At 38.3% G+C, this 22,631-nt stretch overlaps 1 protein-coding gene and 2 pseudogenes across 1 annotated transcript; 1 reads left to right on the forward strand and 2 right to left on the reverse strand.

Moving 5' to 3' along the window:
- The first annotated feature begins 1,445 nt into the window (after window positions 1–1,445).
- Window positions 1,446–3,051, forward strand: LOC133710744 (AT-hook motif nuclear-localized protein 20-like). The gene has a single exon (XM_062136881.1). The coding sequence runs from the start codon at window positions 1,992–1,994 to the stop codon at window positions 2,838–2,840; it is 849 nt and encodes a 282-aa protein (XP_061992865.1). The 5' UTR covers window positions 1,446–1,991; the 3' UTR covers window positions 2,841–3,051.
- Window positions 3,052–14,756: 11,705 nt separating this feature from the next.
- LOC133713228 (U2 spliceosomal RNA) lies at window positions 14,757–14,979 on the reverse strand (annotated as a pseudogene).
- Window positions 14,980–16,489: 1,510 nt separating this feature from the next.
- LOC133713249 (U1 spliceosomal RNA) lies at window positions 16,490–16,660 on the reverse strand (annotated as a pseudogene).
- Window positions 16,661–22,631: the final 5,971 nt, after the last annotated feature.

The raw sequence follows: 22,631 nt of genomic DNA on the forward strand, positions 1-22,631 counted from the left end.
AAGACGCGTGTTGGATCGGGAGTGTGACACGCAGGGGTTGGTTAGGAAGGGCTGAGCAGGGCAGCCAAGTATTGTCCGTTCTTAATCCACATCCGAAGACAGACAACCTATCGCACTATGCTGCATGCTATAATTATAATACATGAGCATAAAAGAGAAGCAACCATACTTGGATGTAATTAGCATATACCAACGACCACTTTGCAACTTGCGCTCAAGCACGATCCGTTGATCCAAAAAAGAAAATCAAACCCAATATCCTTGTTTTCGACCAAAAAAAAAAAAAATATCCTTGTTTTAACTTATATATTCATATTAATTTTTCTTATTAAGATAGAATAGAGAGAATCCTAACAAAAAAAAAACATACGAGGGAATATTCCATAGCCTTCAAATTTGGAGCTAGTTAACCAAATGATGAGGGATAGTGATTAGTGAACAGGTGGGTTATAATTACGCTAATTCTTAAAAAGTGGGTAATGAAAAATAAAAATTACCAGGTTCTTTTTAAATTGTCTGATGTTTTTTTGAATAATAATCTCTTTTTAGAATTTTTGAAGTCGTCTGACCTCTAAACTCTTTTTCGGGTTTCTTTTTTCCTTTTCACTAATCATTTTTTTTTTGTCTCCCCTTTGTGGCTCATGACACTTTTTTTTCCCACTGCCTTAGATGTGGCTGACACAATTACGGTTACATTTTAACGGTCACATGATTACGTCCTTAGTTAGAACTTGCTTCTTTACGTTTTTCTTCTAGCCTTTTTATCCTCTAGAGTTCAAAACTTTTCAACTTGCCCTTATCTCCACCCTAATAATCCACACATTGTTTGTTCGTGTCTTTTGGTAGAAATTATCTACGAACTATAGATGAAAATTCCGACCAAAAAGAAAGATGAAGGAGGGAAATACGGTGTTCTTAAATTTGTTAGAATTACAACTTTCTCCCTGTCTTTCATTTTCATTTTTTTGGACAATATTATTTCCCTAATTATGACCCTAATTAAGAAAGGACCATAGGAACAGTCTACTTAAGGAAATAAACAATACCGTACTTTAAATACCAAAAATGAGCAAAACCACAAAAGGAGAGGGTTAGTCTCTGAAAAAGGTTGGGGGCAACTGGTAGTGGTACTAGTAAATACAAAGCCCCAGCCAGGTCTTGTCCAGATAGAGACTTCAAGTTCTCTCTCTTCATCTCTCTATCTGAGCAGTAATAGTAACACCGTTACTGTGAAGCACACGGCCACAGATCACTGAGAGTCTCAGAGTCACAGAAAACGACGTGATCCCCACTTTCCCACGCGCACGCGACCCCACGAAACCCTAAGTCCGATCCCTCCCAAAGCACACGTCACTAAGATTTTAGACAAAAGGGTGAAAATCTCATTAGGAGCTCCCGAAATCACAACAGGCTAGAGCTCAGCTAAAGCTAAAACACCAGTCAGTCCAAAACACCCACAAAACACTTTGTATTTGGAATTAAATGTTAGTCCCCCCTTTTTATTTATAAATATACTCTTTAATTTCACTTCAATCCCTCTTTCTGTGCTTTCTTAATTTTAATTATTCTCTCTCTCTCTCTCTCTCTCTCTCTCTCTCTCTCTCCCCTTCTCTCTCTTCTTCTTTGTACTTGATTCTATCAGAGCAAGGGTTTTTGCATCTGTTCCATACATATATTCTCTATCCAGACTAAGATCACTTCTACATCAGACATGTTCATCACCATCAACAATTGAATCTAATTCTGTCTTCTCCTATAACTCCCGTCAGCCTCCTTAATTCTCTCTCAATTTCTAGCTAAGTGTGAGAGGATTGTTAGGTTACAGCTTTGCTTCGTTTGCTTTCTTCATCTCAAGTTGTGAACTAGTAGAAGTGAACAAGAAAACTAAGAAGCTTAGAGTGAGTCATCTCTTCGTCTTAATTCCCTAAATTTGATCCAAAATTGCTAGTCTGGCGAATCCGTGGTGGAGCGGTCAGCTGGGGCTGCCGGGAATGGACCCGGCAGCCAATTCACCAGCAGCGCTAAACAAGCGAGAACTCGAGATCTCCATGAACGAAAACAGCGGCGGCAGAAGCAGTGGCGGTGGCAGAGACGACGACGAAGATAGAGATCAAGGAGAAGAGCCTAAAGAAGGGGCCATCGAGATTGGATCTCGAAGGCCCCGAGGCCGACCGCCCGGATCCAAAAACAAACCCAAACCGCCCATCTTCGTGACCAGGGACAGCCCCAACTCCCTTAGAAGCCACGTGATGGAAGTTGCCGGCGGTGCTGACGTGGCGGAGAGCGTGGCACAATTCGCACGGAGGCGTCAGAGAGGTGTTTGCGTGCTCAGCGGGAGTGGCTCAGTGGCCAACGTGACACTGAGACAACCCGCTGCCCCCGGGGCAGTTGTAGCACTCCATGGAAGGTTCGAGATCCTCTCCCTGAGCGGAGCGTTTCTGCCAGGACCTGCTCCGCCCGGGTCGACAGGCCTGACCGTCTACCTAGCAGGCGGTCAGGGTCAGGTGGTTGGGGGAAGCGTTGTTGGATCACTTGTTGCGGCTGGACCAGTTATGGTTGTGGCTGCTACTTTTGCTAATGCTACTTATGAGAGACTGCCTCTTGAGGAAGATGATGAGGCTGGAAGCGGTGGTGGTGGTGGAGGTCATGGAGCTTCTGGAAGCTCCCCTACTGGAGTTGGAAGTAGTGGCGGTCCTCAGTTGCAGCCACCAGGGCACGGCGGACAGCTGCCTGATCCGTCGTCGCTCCCCCTTTACGGTCTGCCACCCAATCTGATCCCCAACGGCGGCCCACTCGGGCATGACGCTTATGGTTGGACTCATTCAAGACCGCCTTACTAAAACAGAGGATCAGTTCATCTTCATGAACGATCAGTCAATCCTAGCCTGCATTTCTTGTAACTGAGAGATATGTAAACTAGAAAGATGTGTAGGGAGAGATGTGAATTAAAAGGAGAGCAACTTGGGGGATGTTCTCGATGTTATATTTGTAAAAGCTTCTTTGGGTTTGCAGCAATGAAAAGGATAATAATTAATGTTCTTTAATTTCCAATTGGTTTCTGGCCTCTAATTTAGATACTAATTCTTGATCGAACATGATCTCTGGCTGGTGTGTATTATAATTTCTTTGTATAAATTTGCTTGGTGGGGAATTTTAGTTCAGTTCAATGAATCAGTTTTTTAATATATATATTACCTGATATGATGGATTAGACTTGGAAGATCGACACAGTAAACAATTAATTAGAGATCTAGGCATATCAGAGTTTGAAACGACGTTTTCATTGTCTTCTGGTAATTATCAATAGACTTTTTTTTGGGTACATTATAATCAATAGACTTTTGATCTCATGTCTCTTCTTAAATTTTACACCCTAATTTGGCAGCAAACATGCAGGAATGAATTTGTGACCTAACTTTTGTTTCTTGAAAGCCTCAGCCCTCCCAGCTCTTAATTTAGATTGCTTTAATTGGGGTTGCCCTAAGAATTTTCCTTGTAATTTTATTTTTCTTGAAGTCACATATCCAATGCAGCAAACCCTAAGCATATTTTACACTCGGACATTGTGGTTTACTGAGAAATTGGGGGGGGGGGGGGGGTGTGGGGGGTGGGCATTGTGCTCCATTGTAATATTATAAAATAACCTATATGACTTCTCTGTTTTTGCCGAGAAGAATTCAATGATCATCTAGGTCAAATTTGACTTTATCATTAGGTGTGTACGTAATTCGGTAATTGATACAGATTACTGAATTGTTTATGACTTTCTAGATAATCTATGAGAAATGATCAAAGTGTCTTCACATCTAGAGTTGAAACTCAAACATTAAAAAAAAAAAAAAAGTTGAAACTAATCTCTTTGTTTTATTCTTTGAATTAAATGTACGACATTCTTTGTAGTTTGTACATCCATATATACTTTTATAGTAATTGGATTCAAATATACTTTTATGGTAATCGATGAGCCGTGACATGTTGGTTAGCTAGCCTAACTAATACTCTGAAGGTCATGGATTCAAATATCATTGACATCAGGGGTGGGGAGGGGATTACATTGTCGTCCAGAATAAAAATAAATAAATAAAGCTTTATGGTAATTAAATAGTTATTTAGTTACTTGGTAGATAAGCAATTACAGAAGGCTTGTATTTACCTCGTTAGGAATTATTATTATTAAATATCCATGAGTTAGCTAGTTCTTCAGATTACATCATATATGGAGATGTCTATCATAAGCTGAAAAGTTCATTTGACTTCAGAATGTATAACAATTCACAGATTGTTATTAATTGCAGAATCAAATATTCATTCAATATCAAGTAGGTCGTTCATATCACGCCACTTTCTTCACCTTTCATCATCTTCAAAATATGCAATTTCTGAAGGATGATCAGCTTTTCTAGGTTCTCTGACTGATAACCATGAAAAGGGGCTAAAGGGAACGTCACTCTTTTTCACTTCCTCTTATGTAACTTCACTACTTCAATATCAGGTACTTCATTCTCAATGCGGTCTCTTATGTCTCACTAGTTTAGTATATTCCTATAATATCAATTTGAGGGTTTACTAGCCATTTTTCAGTCCTGGCTCTTCATCATTGTCATACTATATATGTGGGTGGGAAGTGGCCGGGGCGCAGAGATTTTAGTAAAGGTCCAGATATGAGAATGTAACGTGGGGGCCTCACAAATGCGATGGTGTTTACAAAAATTCACTAGAGTAAGTTGATCTCTATGTAAAAGTTTACACATGTATCTGTATATTCTTATACATGCTCTTATATACAATAGTATAATTTTACAGTACATGAAGAACGTGTGGTTAAGTAGAGTCACAAGACATGATTACTTTCCACTTTCATGTATATCATGTTAAGCTTGAAACATTCAGCTCCATCTAGTAGAGCCGCGCGATTGTTCCAAAAATTCACTAAATTGAAATAAATTGATCTCTAAGTTTACGTATGTATTTGTATATTTCTATACGTGGCTCTTTGTTTTATTAAATAAAACTAGTCTGCAATCACATGCTCTGCATGTGTACGAAAAAAATTTCGTTGTTAAAAAAAAAATAATAGAAAAGTAGGTAGTTATTGCAGAAAAAATAGATTCAGTGATAATTATTGCAGAAAGAAAATAGTGGGAGAGAAAAGTGGGATTGTGGAATCATTTCTTTTTAATTTTCTTAATAAAAATCTATTTTATAATTGTCCTATTTATCCTTGTACTTTAATTTATTCTCAAAGTTTTTTAATATTTCAGGGTTAAATCTATCAAAATTTTCAGTTTTGGCTAACAAATCCTCTTCTCTTAATAATTAAACTAGACTCCAAACACACCCTATGGGTGTGGATAATTACGTGAGAAGTTATTCCATAGAATATGGAGAAAATTGCTGCACATATTTTGTTTTTGATTTTTTTTTTGTTAAATTTCTTTTGTTTTTCTTTTATTTGTGAATTGACCATTTTGTCTTTCTCAAATATTTCAATTCAAATGTTTTTTAATATTTGAGGGGTATTTTGGTAAAAAAATATTATTTTGGCTGACAAACTCTCTTCTCTTAATAGTAATATAAATACAATGAAAATGGATAATTCTACAATGCATGTGTAATACTTTTTTTTTTTATAAGAAAATTAAAAAATAAATGAAATAAAACAGTTATTGTATAGAGAAAATAGTGGGAGAGAAAAGTGGGGGTTGTGGGATAATTTTTTTTTAATTTTTGTAATGAAAATTCATTTTGTAATTGTCATATTTACCCTTGTAATTAAATTTATTCTAAAAGTTTTTAATATTTCAGGGTCAAATCTGTCAAAATTTTTGATTTTGGATAACAAAACCTCCTCTTACTAATATTATAGATAAAATGAAAATGGATAATTCTACACTACATGAATAATAAGTGGTTTAATAGAGTCATAAGACATGATTAATTTTCACTTGACGGCAGGGACCAATTGGGAGGAAATTGAGAGTTCAGAGACTTTTTAGGTGAAATTCGAAGGTCAGGGACTGAAATGATGAAACCCTATAAGTATAGAGAGTAAGCAGTATTTAACCCTATATATATTGTATTGGCACAATTTAATTACTTTTTGGATATGATAATATTGTTAAAGAGGGTCCGAGAGAGCCGGAGCGATGATAGTTACAGATATGCATCATCATAAAACTCTAGGGTCTCTGCTCCGAATCCAACGGGTTGATCCGTAATGACTCCAGTCCAATACGAGATAGTCCATCTTAAAGGAGATACGAAAAACAAGTATGAACCATAAGGTCATACCCAACACAGATTGGGCTTGTGGTGCTCCATATGGTTGGCCTACTATGAGAAAGTTCCTAGAAGCCTTTCTTCTTAAGGGATAGGTAAAAACCGAACCTATACTGTTTTACCTGACATCTAAGAATTCAATGTCAATCTGGCACAAGAATTCCTATCTTGCAAGGGCTTTAGTTACCCCTATATAAATCACACTTCGCGCCATGAGGAGGTAAGTTGTTCATATCAATCTGAGCTACTCGCTTTAATCAAACGCATTACTAACTTGATCGATGGACGGTCCTTGGCAGACACAACACCACTGTCCTAACCATCCGAAGAGTTTCTCTCTTGTTGCAGGCAGGCCCAGACTTAAAATTTTGAGGCTTGAGGCGAAAAATAAAAATGGGCCTACATTTTTTATAGAAAATAAAAAAATATTTACAAAAAAAAATTGAAAAGAAAAATAAATACACAACATAAATGAGATTCAAACCTAGTCTAGGAGTAACATAAAGAAAAGAAATGCAACTTGCCAACTAAATCAATCTCATTGTTTGGTAAAAGACTTACATTTTATTTACTTAATAATTTTTTTAAATACCCCCAGAAAAAGAAATGTTAGGCCCCGACGAGACACCAAGCCTGAGACGGCCGACTCACGGGCCTCATGTCAGGTCTGGCTTTGGTTGCATGTTATTTTCTTCAGAGTTACTAGGGTGAAGAAAAAGTTAGAACATTTGTCTCCATCTAACAGAACGGAGTGTTCCACAATTTTACACCCCATATAAGATGTTCGAGCAACTTAGAAAACCTGTTTGGCAAGGCTAAAAACAAAAAATACCAAAAGACACTCAGAAATAATTATGTGGGGATATTTGTATAAATGTATGTATTTTACTGTGAATGTTTTGTAAGGATAAGGTTAAATACTCCCAGTATAAATGTTACTGCACTTTTTTGGGTAAATGATTTCCTTCACAGTAGAAACTACTTGCACCAAAAGAAGAAAAGAAAAAAAGAAAAGGGCTCTAGCTATTTGATGTAAATGCACTCAACTAGCTGCTAGCTTCCATTGAACAGAAATGGCAATCTATCAATCAAAGTTCCTACTTCTTACTGCAAACAACTTCTAAAGTTAATGAAATAACTTGAACAAAACTTAATTAACCAACTCTCCTTTTAGGAATTTCCACCCAACACTCAACGGATCCTAGAGTTGCAGCAAGCTTCCTTAAGCATGGAGGCCAAGGGACCCTCTTCACATGGATTCACGTGTCCTAGTTTAAAAGCCTTGACAGAAAATTATCAACTTGGACCCTCTTGGAGTCTTGGTTCAATTACCAGCTATCTTATTTTAATTCTCATATAATGAAGACTAATACCAATAATTAAACAACTATATTCTCCCTTTTGTATCAATTGCCTTTCCTAGTGAAGCACATGACTACTTGCAATTGAGACTGCATATATAATGGTTGTATACTTGTATGCATCTGTGAGAGACTGTGAAAGCCATTTAATCATATTTTTAAGGGGAATCCACTACGTTTGCATTAATAAATTGTAGAGTGTAGACCACCCATTAAGCTGCCTTTTTTAATAAAGTCAGTGAAATCTATAAATTAATAAATCAAGCTTGGATGGTGAGGGTGCAACATACATCACACAAAGAAAGAAATCACCATACAGAAAAGGCCATCCCTAAGCCCTTTGATCCAATGAAGTGTTGTTAAATTAACCTAATTGTTTATAAACCTATTCATATTCATCAGGTTGTTTCTTGAGAGTCAAAAGGCAACTTAACAACCAATACATGAGCAAGTAGTTGAAATAACTTCTTTTACCAAGTTCAATCAATTGATATGAACACTATGATTCTGCTCGAGTAAAATTCATAACCGTATAGTTTGTATGTAATATCAATATGTCTTATAGATCATATCAATCGATAACTTTGAAATGAATCTCTGATTGGATAAGTTGATTTCTTGTCACTCGTTTCTCATTTTGTATCCTTTTCTGAAGGACTTGTAGTATAAGTAGAGGTCGGGCTTGTCCCATCCCCTGTCCATGAAGACTCCCAAAAAGACAGAGACTATTAATTAATTACTTGAGACTGCTTTCGTTCTCTGACAAAATAATTTTAAGAACGAAAAAAACTACTTTAATTTATTACTTTACGTTCCTTATAAGAAATGATTCCTTCCTCTCTGTTGAACCTATTGGTTGTGGCATCCGTTTCTTGCTGAATTGTCATTCGGATCACGGCGGTGTTCACGGAGAGTTTGGTTTGGGCTTGAATGTCTCTCGCCAGAGGAGGCTTTTCTCAAATGTGGGTTTGTATGGGCACTGGCGGATCCACATAGTATATGGGGAGGGCTCAAGCCCACCCGAAAATTTTGAAGAAAAAAAAAAATTTCTATATATAATATCATTAAAATGTTGTCGTCTTGATGTTGAAGCCCACCCGAAAATAATTAGGGACCAGTCTCCAGTTTCCTCTTCGTCCATTCCATCACTCATCAGCGATTGAGTCCTCGTTTTCTTCTTCTCTCAGGTTTCTCACTCTCGTTTCTATAGCCTATCAGTCACTGCTTGTTTTCTTCCAAATACTCTTACCTCCCGGCCTTCGTCGACGTCAATATAACACGATACTTCTTACAATATTTGTACATAGTTGTGCCGAAATTTTTTTTGGCTTCGCCCAAAAAAAGACACTTGAATATGTAGCCCACCCCATTTTCGAATCTTAGATCCGCCACTGGTATGAGGGGATTCGCATTTGGGATTTTGTATCTGTCTCTTCTCTTTTGCGGGGCAGAAGGAGTTATTGTGATGGATTCGGAGACGGAGGAGGATGGAGATTGAAGACTTACGTCGTTGGCTGGAGGCTGGATTTGATCAGGATTGCTAGGTTCGTCTGGGCTCGTGGGCTTCAGCGAGTGGCCTCTGAATGGTGTGTCGTGTCACTCCAGCAAGCCGCTCCTTCTTATGGTGGACGACCCTCTACCTCCGGTGTTTTAGCGGCAAGGGTTGGGTGGCGCCAGTGAAAGATTGGGAGTATGGGATTGGGTGGCCTATGTGCCCAAAGAAATTTTCATTGGGCTTAGGTTTGGGCTTGTGTTGGGCTCTGAAAGTGAGTGGGCTTTCTTTAGGCCTACGCACTCTCGGTTCCATGGTTCTTGTTCTTGAGAGTTCAATTGATAATGTCCAAGCTTTTGACACCCTTGGTTGCTTCGTCTTCTTGGAAGCCTCACCTCGCTCTCTTAAGGTGTACCTCCCAAGCTACTGTTATGATCCTGGTTACGGTTACTACTACAGTTTCGTTGCTGAATTGATATATGCAGTCCAGTTCTTGGCTTTTCATCTTTTAGTCATGTTCGAAAGACATTTAGTCATACCCTGGTTCCTTTTCAAAATTAGATGCGCTTGTACATCTTATTTTGTTTCATTACTTTCTTTCGATGTGTTTGCATCGCTCCATGCATTCCTCAGTTTCACGTAATAAAGCTTGTCCTTTTTTCCTTCGAAAAAAGAAATGATGGAAGTAACTCTAATGTCATAGGAGGAGAAATTATATCGGGAATAAACAGAATCACATTTCAACACTTCAGGTCACTAATCTAGATGGGATACCACAAGAAGATAGGCACATACATGACTGGCATATATAGTAGAAGAACACAAATATAGTCAAAAAAGTAAACTCATTAATATTTTTCTCTAATGCTCCATCCGAATTTCATTGGTGAAGAATTTATTATCGTCCGTAATAATTTTTTTTAACAAAAAATGAACGTCAATTGTATTATTGATGGTTGAATATAGAATACATAGTGCAAGGACAAAAAAAAGTAGGAAATTAAGGACACTAAAGTAGGAAAAGTTCTTCTATACACAGCCGGTGTAAGTGAACCAACAGATCTGAGCCGTTATTTTTTATAAACAATCTTTTTTTTAATAACAAAAAATATATTCATTACTGTTAGTTCAAGTGCACTGAATACTCTCTCCTAAAGCAGTATCAGAATAACAGACTTACACAATCAAGAAAACATAAACAAAGAAGAAGACAACAACGTTATTGTTGAGATCAGAAAAGTCAAACTCGTGATCAAGACATTTGTCATGATCCAAAATAAAAGAGAGTAAATGTAAACTCGTCATCAACTGCTTTTCACTATAATGCATGTGACAGAGAGGTAAAAAGATCTTAGTCGAAGTTAGAAGTGAGAGGATGGTCGCCACTTCTCCTGCCTTTGCACCAAAAAGTAGTGAAAACTAGAACAAATAACTTGAAATTATATGATCCATGTCGTTGAAAGAGGGGACTCTTGATGAAAATTGATCATCACAACAGAAAACTAGAATGTTTAAAAGACAGGATTAATGTTAGGGTAATTTCCCTCCCAAGTAAAAGTTTGCTGGCAAGAACGAAGCCCGAGTTAGGGCAAACAAAACAGAGAAGAGAACATGTCAAACATGAGCAAAGCAAGATGGTGGGGGTCCGCCCTCTCCTCATTTTCCCAATGGGACATCAAAACGGATCTGTTGACCGGTCTATTCATAAGGATTCGTACGTGTGGCAATTTCTGAGCTCAGTCCCTACAAATCTCTTTGCCAAAAAAAAAAAAAAAAGTCCCTACAAATCTGTGCGCTGTTTCCCTCCGTCAAATATGGGAGACATGAGTGTTTTACGAAAGAACCATTTGAAGAAAAAAAAAAATAATACGAACTTTCTAACCCTAATTTTCAAAATGGGCATTTGGTCTAGTGGTATGATTCTTGCTTAGGGTGCGAGAGGTCCTGATTTCAATTCTCTAATTAAGTTTATTACACTTTTTAAAGACTTTTCTATGCTGAAAAGCGTATTTCGTTTTATTTTTCCTTTTGACTGATTTCTTCTTTAATTTGAAAGAAACTAAAAGATAATTATATTTTATTTTGAATTTTAATTTTAAAATAAATGAACATGTGTTTTGTTTAACTCCAAGCAAGTAAGAAAACTCTTATCGATAAGCAACTATATTATTGGTTCTTTTATGATTATACTCTGAGTAAGTTTCTTACACTCTTTCAAGAATTTTCTATGCTGAAAAGTGTATTTTGTTTTATTTTTCTTTTTGACTGATTGCTTCTTTAATTTAAAAGAAACTAAAAGATGAGAGTCGAATCAACATAATACATATAAACTAGATTAGTAATCGGGACAAGTCATGAGTCAATACTTTACCTCTCCTAAACAATAAAACGTTAGCAACTAAGTCGTTAAACTGAAGACATCAGCTTTCAATCTGTCTCTACAAGCAAATAAGGACATATAGTTGATCCAGTTAATGCCGGCAGCTGGAGACTGACTACATTATATAATCATATAAATCCAGGTCTTATTTGCCAAATATTGCTTTGTTTATTGGGGAGACCATGGCTGTCCTATGTAAACAGTTTTCATTAGTTTATGCATTATCTAATTAACAGGTGTAGGGGTCAATTTAATCACATATTTTAGAAAATATGTTGTTATCACCTGTTTGTCATTAGATAGCTAGATAGAGAAGATTTAGAAGTTTTTATGTTTTTTTTTTTTTTTAAATTTTCCTTATTCTTCAATTAAAGAGGATCAAAGGATTTTACTCCTACTCCCATGGTGACTCGAATCCATGACCTCGATTTTAGGTAGTAAGTGCTCTAACCACTTAGCTAACACCACTTCGTCAATTGCCCCTCAAGCCTTGATTAATGAAATTGTAAAATAGAAGTTTCTTTCTAAATTGACTAGATTTGTTATTTTCAAATATATATTTTTTAACCTCAGCTTAAATTCCTTACGTACTATCTTTAGGTTCTTCTCATTGATCTTCTGACTCAAAAATTTCAGAGTCGTGCTAATTCGAATCTCATGAACAAATGTGGTTTCCAGATAATTGTATGCATTTGAAGTATAGATTAAGAGTTTGAGACCTTGTACCTATTGAGGAATTGTGTTCTAAAGATTTTTGTCTTTACCAGATAAACACTTCTTTGAAGAAGGAAGCTTCATTCAAAGTGTGATGCAACTGGAATGAGACAAGGGAAATTTTATTAACACATTGCAAAATACTAGATACACATCTCCTACTTAATACACATTCTATTAACTTATTTATTTTAACATTTTACTAGATATACAACCCAAACTTCCTAAATTATCCTCATCACAATACACAATACCTATTCACTAAAAACACATTCTTTTTTTATATATACCATTTTAACTTGAAAAAAATATATATTACATTCTCGATAAGAACAAGTTCTTCCTTATTCGATGTCCTGCCTATATATTTTGTTATCTCGAGAGGATTCTTCCCTGCCTCGAGGAGATTACTCGAATCTCTCCTTGAGCAAATCTCTCCCCGAGCAAATCTTTCTTGAAAGGGTTGATAATGTGTTGGTGTGGCAGGATTGATGACCGGGAAAGGGTTGATAATGTGTTGGTTTGTTTTAGCGGGTATATTGGTATGAATGAACATATTCTAGATATAGAATGTAGAAGAATCTCGCCACACGGCACGAGCAGTTGAGTATAGTACTATCATGCCTATGTTGTGTGAAGAAAGTAAAAAACTTGCGAAGCACGCACGTCAATCACCTTGCCTGTGTACAATTGAACGAACTGACAAGTACAACCATCTTGTTCAGAGATGTTTTAGCTGGTAGTGACCCAGATTTCGATGCTCAAGTAGAATTTTAAGCATTAAAAAAAAATGGATTGAAAGGATTCAAAGAGGCTTGTAGAAACAAAAACATTTATCTCGTAACTAGATCTTGCTCAACAGAGAGAAATATCTCAGACAAGAAATATGCTCCTTTACAAAATATTTTCTCCTTGACAAGACATTTCTTCCTTGAATACGCTCCTTAACAAAATATTCCCTCCTCGATGAGATATTATTTCTTCTTTAACAAGAAATCTTCATGAAGTAGCATATTAGATATTCCCTTAGAAACTGGAAACCGGCGACCAGTCTCAGGGAAATCAAGAGCACCCTCCTCAAGAACAAGCTCCAAAAGGGCATAATGGAACTTTTGCAAGAAATCCTTAGAATCGAGCTTAGTTACTCGGTTGTTGGTTTTTAGGATAGCAAATCTCAATAATAATAATAGACATTGAAACTGAGCGACTATATAAATTGAAAAGCACTTTAATCACATCCTTGTTAATGCACAGAATGTTTGATCATGTAGTGGTCTAGTGGATAGGTATGAGTTACGTATACTTCTTATATAAAACATTAGTAAAGTTGTATCAGCAATACACTATGCACTAAAGATCCAACACCTGACGTAGAATTAGCTGACATCACGTCTCCCATACTGGTCATTTAAGAGAAACTGACCAATATCTTGCCATTAACAAAGGAAACTAGAAGAAAATCTCCAAGGACAAGAAATCTCCAATCACACACTTCTTGCAAAGAAAATACTCGGTATTGCAACCACAACAGGCATACTTCCAATATCTTGACCATGATGACTGGGCAGCATCCATTCTCCATCACATAAAAGTTGACCAATAGTCAGAGTGCCCTAGATGTTGGGCAAGGATTTCAAAGACAGTTGTTGAGCAATATCTTCCTCCAATGGCCATGTTAATAAAATCCAATGATACTTTCTCAACATCTAAGTATAGGAAAACTATGAGTACAAAGAGGATCAAAGAAAGACTCGTCCACAACATAAGACGAAAGCCAAGGTAAAAGTAAAATCATATTGACTATGTTCGCTTCTTGCAATAGTCATAAAAAGAAGCAAGAAGCTTTCTCGATTTCAGATCGAAAGCACCCAACTCTATGATATCTACATTACTTGCAGGATCATCTAACAAAACAGAGTTCTCATCATTTAACAACAATTGAAATTGAAAACCTAAATTTCGTAGTAGATAAAATTCAATTAAAGATGGAGAAGAAGAAAAGTCGTACCTCAGTTGAGGGTTGAGAAACACCAATATCGGAATTCATTACGCTATTGATAATTTTCTTTATAACTATGGATGTTCATTGATCAGTGTTGTTAACTGTTTCTAACTAGGATTCTAAGTTTGTTCATTCATGTCATTCACGTAAAGGAGAAGAAAACTCTAAAGCAGGATACTATATTCCAACTACATCTTCTTTATTTTTGATTTACACGTCTCTTTTGGTAATTTAACATACCCATAAAATCTGATGTTAGGTGTATGAAAAAAGGAATGTATATTTAGTATTTTGCTATGTGTGAATAAAATAGAAATCCTCAAAAAACAAAAAAAGACATGACATTAGGACAATCAAATCTCAGCATCCTTTGAATCTCCCTTATTCATGGAAAAATAATCAAGAAATATCAAATTAATTCCACAAACTAGGATGGTCCATAGTATATTTTGGAAAACTGGAAGGTACTTTAGAAACATCTGAACCTAAACTTCTATAGTTCGGTTATAGGACTTTGATCAATAATTGGTGGGATGCGCGAAACCCAAATTATAGTGCAAGGCTTGGGCGACACTCAAGAACCCTAAGTAGCAAGCTACTACAATAGGCTATCTCCAACAATAAATTTCTTTAATATCATGGATCAATGATCCATATATCAGAACCGATATTTGACCCAAAAAAAAAACATATCAAAACGATAAAAACAGATACCATACTTGAATTTTAGTCAAGAGGCCAAGAAAGGTAAGCTATTTTTAATCTTGAACTGCTTTTTTTATACTCTGAAGTCAAGTGTACTATATTGATCTGCTTAATTACTAGTCAAATTCTGAAAGCAAGCCTGGGATCACTCTTGGGCTGATGGGGCAGGGGCCTGGGCTCAATCTTGGGCTGATGGACCTGTTTGATTTTATTTCTGCTAGACAAGACTGGACTTGGACTTGGGCTTGGGCCTACGGGCTTGGGCTCGGGTCAAGGCAATTGGGGCCCTAATGTATTAGGGTTTGAGCCTGTGTGAGGTTGGATTAACTTCTATGACGTTTCTAGTCTCTTGCTTGTACCACAATTGCGTGCCTGGCAAGTGAGGGCTAGTTGAATGATTTCTTTTCGTAGGAGGCGAGGTTTTTTCATTCTTGTATAGGCTCGCTTAAATGTGAGCGACCCAGTGATCTTTAAAGGTTTGCTTTAGCTTAGGTAGGTTACTCCGGATTTTCTTGTCGGATTTTTTATGTAAGTTTTGGTAGACTTCAGCCTATTTGCTGTTGATCTAATGAATTCAACTTCTGTTTCAAAAAAAAAGATAAAAAAATAGATTCAGTTACTTTTGCGAAATTGTGTGGCGATGGAGGGAGAACCTCCATAAAATGATATGAAAAAATATTATATCGATTGTAATTACTTGTTACTTTTGCTATATAGAGCTCATATATAGGCTTATGAAACCAGAAGGAGGAACCTGAGAAATATATATATATTTTTTTTTGACAAACTACCTGAGAAATATTGAAACAAGAAAACTGAAAGTGGTTTCTCTGTGGTCTCGATAGTTCAGTTGTACTGAGAGTTGTAATTGGAAACTATATTAGGGTTTGGACTCTAGGATTGATATTTGATCAAGACACCCCATATGTGAAATTTGAGACATTCTGGTGTGGCAGTGTAAGGGAGATCGAATGGGACGTTCTGTTGTGTGCTACATCATTCAGTTGGCCCATCACAATTAGGCCGGGTTGTAATTCGAAGAATTTTAACTAATTTGATGGGAGGCCCAGATCCCCAACTAAGCTTTCCACCCCACCCTACCCCAAAAAAAAAAAAAAAAAAACCCGGTGGACTATAATCACATATGAAATATTAAACTAACAATAACAAATACCACACTCTGAATTAGCGTAAAGGCCAAGACAGGTATGTTCTCGTACTTCCTGTATATGCCATTCAGGGACCTCGTCCTTAGCACACTAGACAGATTAATATTGATGTAAGATTTCCAATTTGCCATCTATAATAATCTGAAGCAGCAGGAAGAAACAGTTCAAAGCTATCAGTGTCAACTGCTGAATATTGATGCAAGATGCCATCGATAATAATCTGAAGGCCTGAAGCAGTAGAAGAAACAATTCAAAGCTGTTCAATACCAAAATGCGGTCTTAATTTGTTTAAAAAGGGGACGAAGCCGGGAAATGTGATCTTCAGAGTTCAAGTGTTATACTCTATATAGAATGCTTCGCTAATGAAAATCTTCAATATATTTTTTGGCAGGGGCTGCACGAAAGCAAGCCCCCAGTGCATCAAATTATGACGTAGGCTCTCCCACTTTGGGGAGACCTTAACGACCTTAAGCAAGCACCCCTCCGAAGTGCAATGGAGGTCACTAGCCTAGGCCATGAGTCTTCTTGATCACTCATTGACCCCGTCCAGGTAAGTATGTTGTAACCCTGCTACTCCCTTCTTATCTATACCCCAATTCTCATTTCTCTTAATTGCTTTTCTTTGATCTGAGATTTGAACAGTTTTAAACAATGCCTGATGTGTAGAACTAGAGGGCATCTAAAGCTCAACATGTCCCAGTTGACATGTTAGATTCTATATGCCCTCTAGTTTTACGCTCGTGGAAATCGATCAGTTGCTATATCTTCCGGATTATCCTCGGAGTTTGAATTCTTTTACCCATGAAATCAACTAACATATAACAAAGTCAAAAAGGGAATTGGGAATTGGCAAATGGCAAATGGCAAATGGCAAAGTGGCAAACACCTAATTAGACTAGATTTAAATGGCTGGTGTTACTTATCCCAGCGAATCTGGTATGATCAATGGCGGATCAGCTTATACAAGCCCATCCACAACAAAATGCTACTTATCCAGCCCTCAAATTCAATTGGACCATAGATTATTGACATTCAAACCCAATTGATTCATTACTACACTCAACACTAGAACAAAATTAGGGAGCATGGTCATCTTTTGTGAAATCAAATACATCGCTCCTTCTTTTAACAGTATCACTTTCAAACATGTTTGTGAAGAAACAAGCTTTGTTCCTGATTTCTTGGCCAATCTTGGGCATCATATTCCAGAAGGCAAAATTTGGGAGAATGTAGTTCGTTGTCAAGCGTCTAAAGCTCTTTTATTTGACTGCTTAGGGTTGGACTGCCCTAAAGTCTTTTGTATCTAATTGTTATTGTAGTTTCTTATAAAAAAAAAAAAAAAAGTGTTTTAGGAAAACTGAAATTGGGAGAGAATAGAGTCGTGCTTTCATTGATAATAGAGGTCTCTTTATATAGAGGATTACAAGCATAGAGATAGAGTTGTACATGGAAACATAATGTACATTGATTGGATATCTCCTAAGATTCTCCGAGAATATCTCCAATATAAACCCTATTTCAACTAGAGTAAGTAACCTCGAGTTTGGGCCAGACACATATTTTGGATTTACTTGAACAATCTCCCTTGTGTCGCCCAAACGTGGTGCTCCTCTCGTTGCCTCATTAAAAACCTTGCCGAGTAACAAAAACCCAGTGGGACAAAAATAACCTTGGTCGAAAGGGAAAAAGAGCACAACACACCCTTCACGTTTCGAGACCATACATGTAGACATCTCCCCCATATGTCTGCATCTCCCTCTGATGACTACGGTCATGGGAGTTCAGATAACTTCCGCAAACGATGCTACCAACATGTTCCTCGAAAGTGGAATTTAGGCAATGACTTAGTGAGCAAGCCTGCCACACTGTCCTCAGATTGAACCTAGTTCACTTTGATCTTGAGGAGAGTCTGTTGTTGCTGATTATGCTTGGTGTTGTCGCTTTTGATATAGACTAGCTTCATTTGTTCAAAACAAGCAGCATTATCCTAAATGCTCGTAGGCTCAACTGTGGTAGACTTCAAACCACAATTGTTCGAACATGCGTAATTATGGATCCAATCCATAGACATTCACGAACCACATCGTGAAGAGCAATAATCTCTGCATTGTTCGAAGATATAGCGACTAGGGTCTATTCTGTAGACCTCCAAGATATCACAGTCTTTACCCATTGTGAACACTTAACCAGTTTGGGAATGACCTTTGTGTGGGTCAGAGAGATACCCAACATCAGCAAAACCTTCCAAAACACATGTCGTTTTGGGATGGGGATAGTGGACGCAGGCCAGTGTTGGCGGCGTTCCTGGTGTGTGATGGGTCCGAATCCATCATCTCTTTGTAGGGATAGAACAAGCCCATATCAATCATACATCTCAAGTATCGAAAGATATCTTTTACACCAATCGCGTTGGCGCAGAGCTATATCTAGCTAACAAGTTCACTGCAAATGAGATGTCCGGTCTTGTGCATTGAGCTAAGTACAATAATGCACATATTGTACTTAACTAGGGCATTTCTGCCCCTAGCGCATCTTCGTCATCATCCTTCGAATGAAGCGGATCCTTTTCAGGATCAAGACTACAGACGATCATGAGGGTGCTTGAAGGCTTGACCTTGCCAAAATACCTAAGCATCTATCAACACGATGCTCAAGTTCCAAACCAAGACATAATCGTGTTCTCCCATAATCTTTCATCTCAAAATCGGATTTCAAGTGTTCAGCGGTTTCCCATAACTATTTAAGGGCTTCTAATGAAGATCATGTCCAACATGAACCGCGATAGAAACGCGTGGGCATATCCCTTCCCAATCAAGTAGTCACTTTAGTGAGCGTTCCAACCTTATTGTAAACGCGCTCCGTGGTCTAGAGCCACTTGACTTGGGTAAATGAAGTTCACCATGAACCTTCATGTATATTCCGTATCTAGATCCACATATAGATACGTAGTGACCACATTTGTAAGCTGCATGTTCAGTTATTCGGAAACTACCAAACTGACAAGGTAGTGGAGTGCAATGACATCCATTACGAGAGAATATGTCTCATCGTAGTCGATTCCAGGGCGTTTTGTGAGAAGCCTTGCGCCATAAGACGAGATTGCCATATCTTTTTCTCATCACGCTTTCTAACGAAGACCCATTAGTCAATAGGTTTTATGTTAGGAGGTGTTGTCATCACTGGCTCAAAAACCTTCATCTTCGTTAGAGAATCCAACTTAACCTAGATCGCATCTTTCCATTTAGGCCAAATCTCTCTACGTTGGCATTCATTCATCAACGGAGCGTGGTTCGATATCATCTGACTCAACAAACTCATGCGCAACTAAATGTGCAACTACATCATCAATTATGATGGAGTTTCTATCCCACGTCTCATGTACACTAGTGTAAGTTTTATAGAGCTCTATATTCTCAGGAATAGGTTCTGACGTTGAGGCGTCCTCCAATGATAACTATAACCCGGAAGATACTCATGAGACGGATTTTGAGTGTCGATGATCAAAGGATTGGAATGTATCAAAGTATCTTTCGAACTCACGGGCCTCCCACGCATCCTAGCCGGGGCCATGGCCTATAACGCCAGAGTGCCACTCTCTTTGGCATTGGCGCCATGCCTACCTCCGTGTAGGGTGGCGCTACGTCTTCTCGTAGGGACGTCCTTCCTTGCAGGCATGTTTGCAGCATATTTGTGTGATCTCGTCACTTTAGTAGGGATCAATATGTGACATAGTAGGGACAGATCGACCACGACAATTCCTGTCGTTCCTGTTGAACATCTGTGTTCTTATCTCCCCCTAACGATGGGAAGACTGTCTCATCAAAGTGACATCCGCAAATCTAGCGGTAAGGAGATCGCCTAGCAAGGGAATGAAGTGGCGGACGATTGTTGGAGTCTCAAATCCAACGTAGTTGCCTATTCGTCTGTGAGGACTGAGGACCCATTATAGAGCGCTGAGGCGGCGCAATTGGCACATAAATGCACACTCAAATATGCATAAGTACGATACTTGTACCCAGTCACTGCTGTAACGCAGAGGTAGGTTGAGTGGCGGTGGGTCGTAGACGAATTAGCATAGCTGCATGCGATATTGCATCACCCCAAGCGGATATAAGGAAATTAGTGCGCATTACCAATGTCCGGACTACCATCGTAGTCGTTTCCGCGAGACCAATTGGGTGTGTTTATGGGAATATAATGTCCAACATTAGTCCCAATGCAATAACCATCGAAAGTCTTCGATGTAAACTCTCTAGCATCGTCAAGTTCAATTGACGGAATTAGGATGATCCGGGGAGTGAGCCCGTTATCATATAATATTTGCTAGGAGTGTAGCATAAGCAGCATTTACAAGTAGACAATGGCACAACACGTGACCAGCGTGTTTGCGTATCAACCAATATCATGAGATATTTAAACGTCCGCAAGTTGGTTGAATCAGTCCATAGAATCCCCATAGATTTTATGTAAGAACATAATGAGTATTTTCATATCCTTTGCATAGGACGGTCTCAGTCCTAATTTTCTTAAGGAACGGGCTTTGTAAAACGAGCGAGAGGCTTTAGAAGCAACCAATTAGAATTTTGGTTGAGCCTGAGCGTCTGAAACGCTATTTGAAGCAAGTTGGTGATTGCAGCATCACCTAGGGCGCCATCACCATGATGGACGCCATCCATGGCGTCATGGATAGGGATTGCGCCAGCCCTAGGCTAGTGGTGGACAGAGGCGGTGCCCTAGGCAGCTACGTCGGTCACACTTAGTCCAGAAATCAACTTTTGATTCATGCTTCGTTTCGCTAAAAAGAAATGATGTCCATGTGAAGTCTTTAGTAGACGGATCATCATATCATGACTAGGATGATCTATCCTGTCGTGACAAAGCAAATATGTGTCTAAATCCAAGAGATCTTCTCTCATAACTTTATTGGATTAATAGCTCGAATAGTGACATAGAATCCACTAGAGAGACACATAAACTTCTCTAAGATGCGCCTTTGTTCGCAATCATTAGAGGTATTGCAAAGGAACTTATTTCCGTTCTCTACATGCGTTTTCGCAAGGAATCCGTTGGCTATTCATAGGTGCGATTGGCCCTAGGAGCGTAGAGAGTTTTTGTGACAGTAATTAAGGTGCCATTTGGCAAGTGGAACTTGGGCTATTCCATGTCCTTGAATTAAAACTGATGGCCCAGCCATCGTAGTCACAAAAGTCATATGCTCAGAATCAAAATGGAGTCATAAAGAACTCGAAATTTTATTCATAAGCCAACGGAGTTACATCATTGTCTCTTTGACTAAACAAAATCTAATCCAAAATGATAGCTAATGCAAAACAATGGTAGTCGTCTAACTTCTTTCGGTAATTCCAAAATAAATGTGACCAGGTGAGTAGAGAGATGTCGGTGGAGCAAAGCTCGCTTAAGTACCACTAATCTCAGAACTTTCCTAGGCATCACACTTACTTTGAGTGAGCCTACTTTGAAGAAAAACTAAACCATTGGAATTTACTACAAAAATATATGGCAATTCCCTATTATATCTCTTGGAAATATAAAGACTTAAACATAATTGGCGATCTATTGATCCCAACTAGATTTGTAGTCTTCAACCCTTCACTCTAGATCATCTTCTTGATCTTCTTGTTCCATATAGTGAGCTTCTCTTGCTTCACAATATGCTTTGTAGGCGGTGACGATTTCTTCACGAGCTCTACAAATGTGTGCCCAATGATCAGACACTCCACATTGAGAACATACATCTCTTTGCTCAAACTCCATTGATTGAGGCGCTTTGAAAGCGTCATTTAGATGGCTCTTAGTGTTGGTGGCGCCACCAACATGGCCAGAGGCGTTGCCTCTCTCTATCTTTCCACGTTGACCTCTTCGGTTCCGTGTTCGCCTATATTGGCTGTTACCTTCCCAAGTAGAGCTATTATATGGACCAGAACATCCAGAAGTATCCCTAAGGTTAGGGTTTCGCTCTTGGCGCCTTCTCTTAGGGACGCGACTATAATTGGATTCCGGAATATGCACTATTTCCACGGATCTCGAATTATAGTTCTTCACAAGGATGTTGTCATGCTTTTCAGCGACATTCATAGCTCCAATGAGCTCATGAAACCTTGTGATCCGTCCTGCAGCAACATTGATTCGATAGTTCTTAGCAACCATCAATGCAGAGACGGGGAAGGTAGAGAGAGTCTTCTCAATCAACATCGCATCTGTGATCTCTTTACCACAAAATTCCATTAAGGATTTAATGCAAAGTGCTTCCGAGTTGTAGTTAAGAACTGACTTGAAATCACAGAAGCGGAGGCTGTGCCATCTCACTTCTAGGTCAGGAAGCAGGGAGTCACAGACTTTGCCAAATCTATCTTCGAGTGAGACCCACAGCCTTCTGGGGTCTTCTTTATTCATACACTCGTACTGGAGCGAATCATCCATATGACGAGTCATTAGGATGATGGCTTTCGCCTTATTTGCCTCTAAGGCTGCTCTATTTGCTTCTAAAGCTTGAGCTTGCTCAACAGTT

The sequence above is a fragment of the Rosa rugosa genome, chromosome 5, assembly GCF_958449725.1.
Source record: "Rosa rugosa chromosome 5, drRosRugo1.1, whole genome shotgun sequence".
Taxonomy (NCBI): Eukaryota; Viridiplantae; Streptophyta; class Magnoliopsida; order Rosales; family Rosaceae; genus Rosa; species Rosa rugosa.

Bases quoted from the DNA above. Each gene is read 5' to 3' on its own strand.
- LOC133710744 (XM_062136881.1), top strand. From the start codon at position 1,992: ATGGACCCGGCAGCCAATTCACCAGCAGCGCTAAACAAGCGAGAACTC.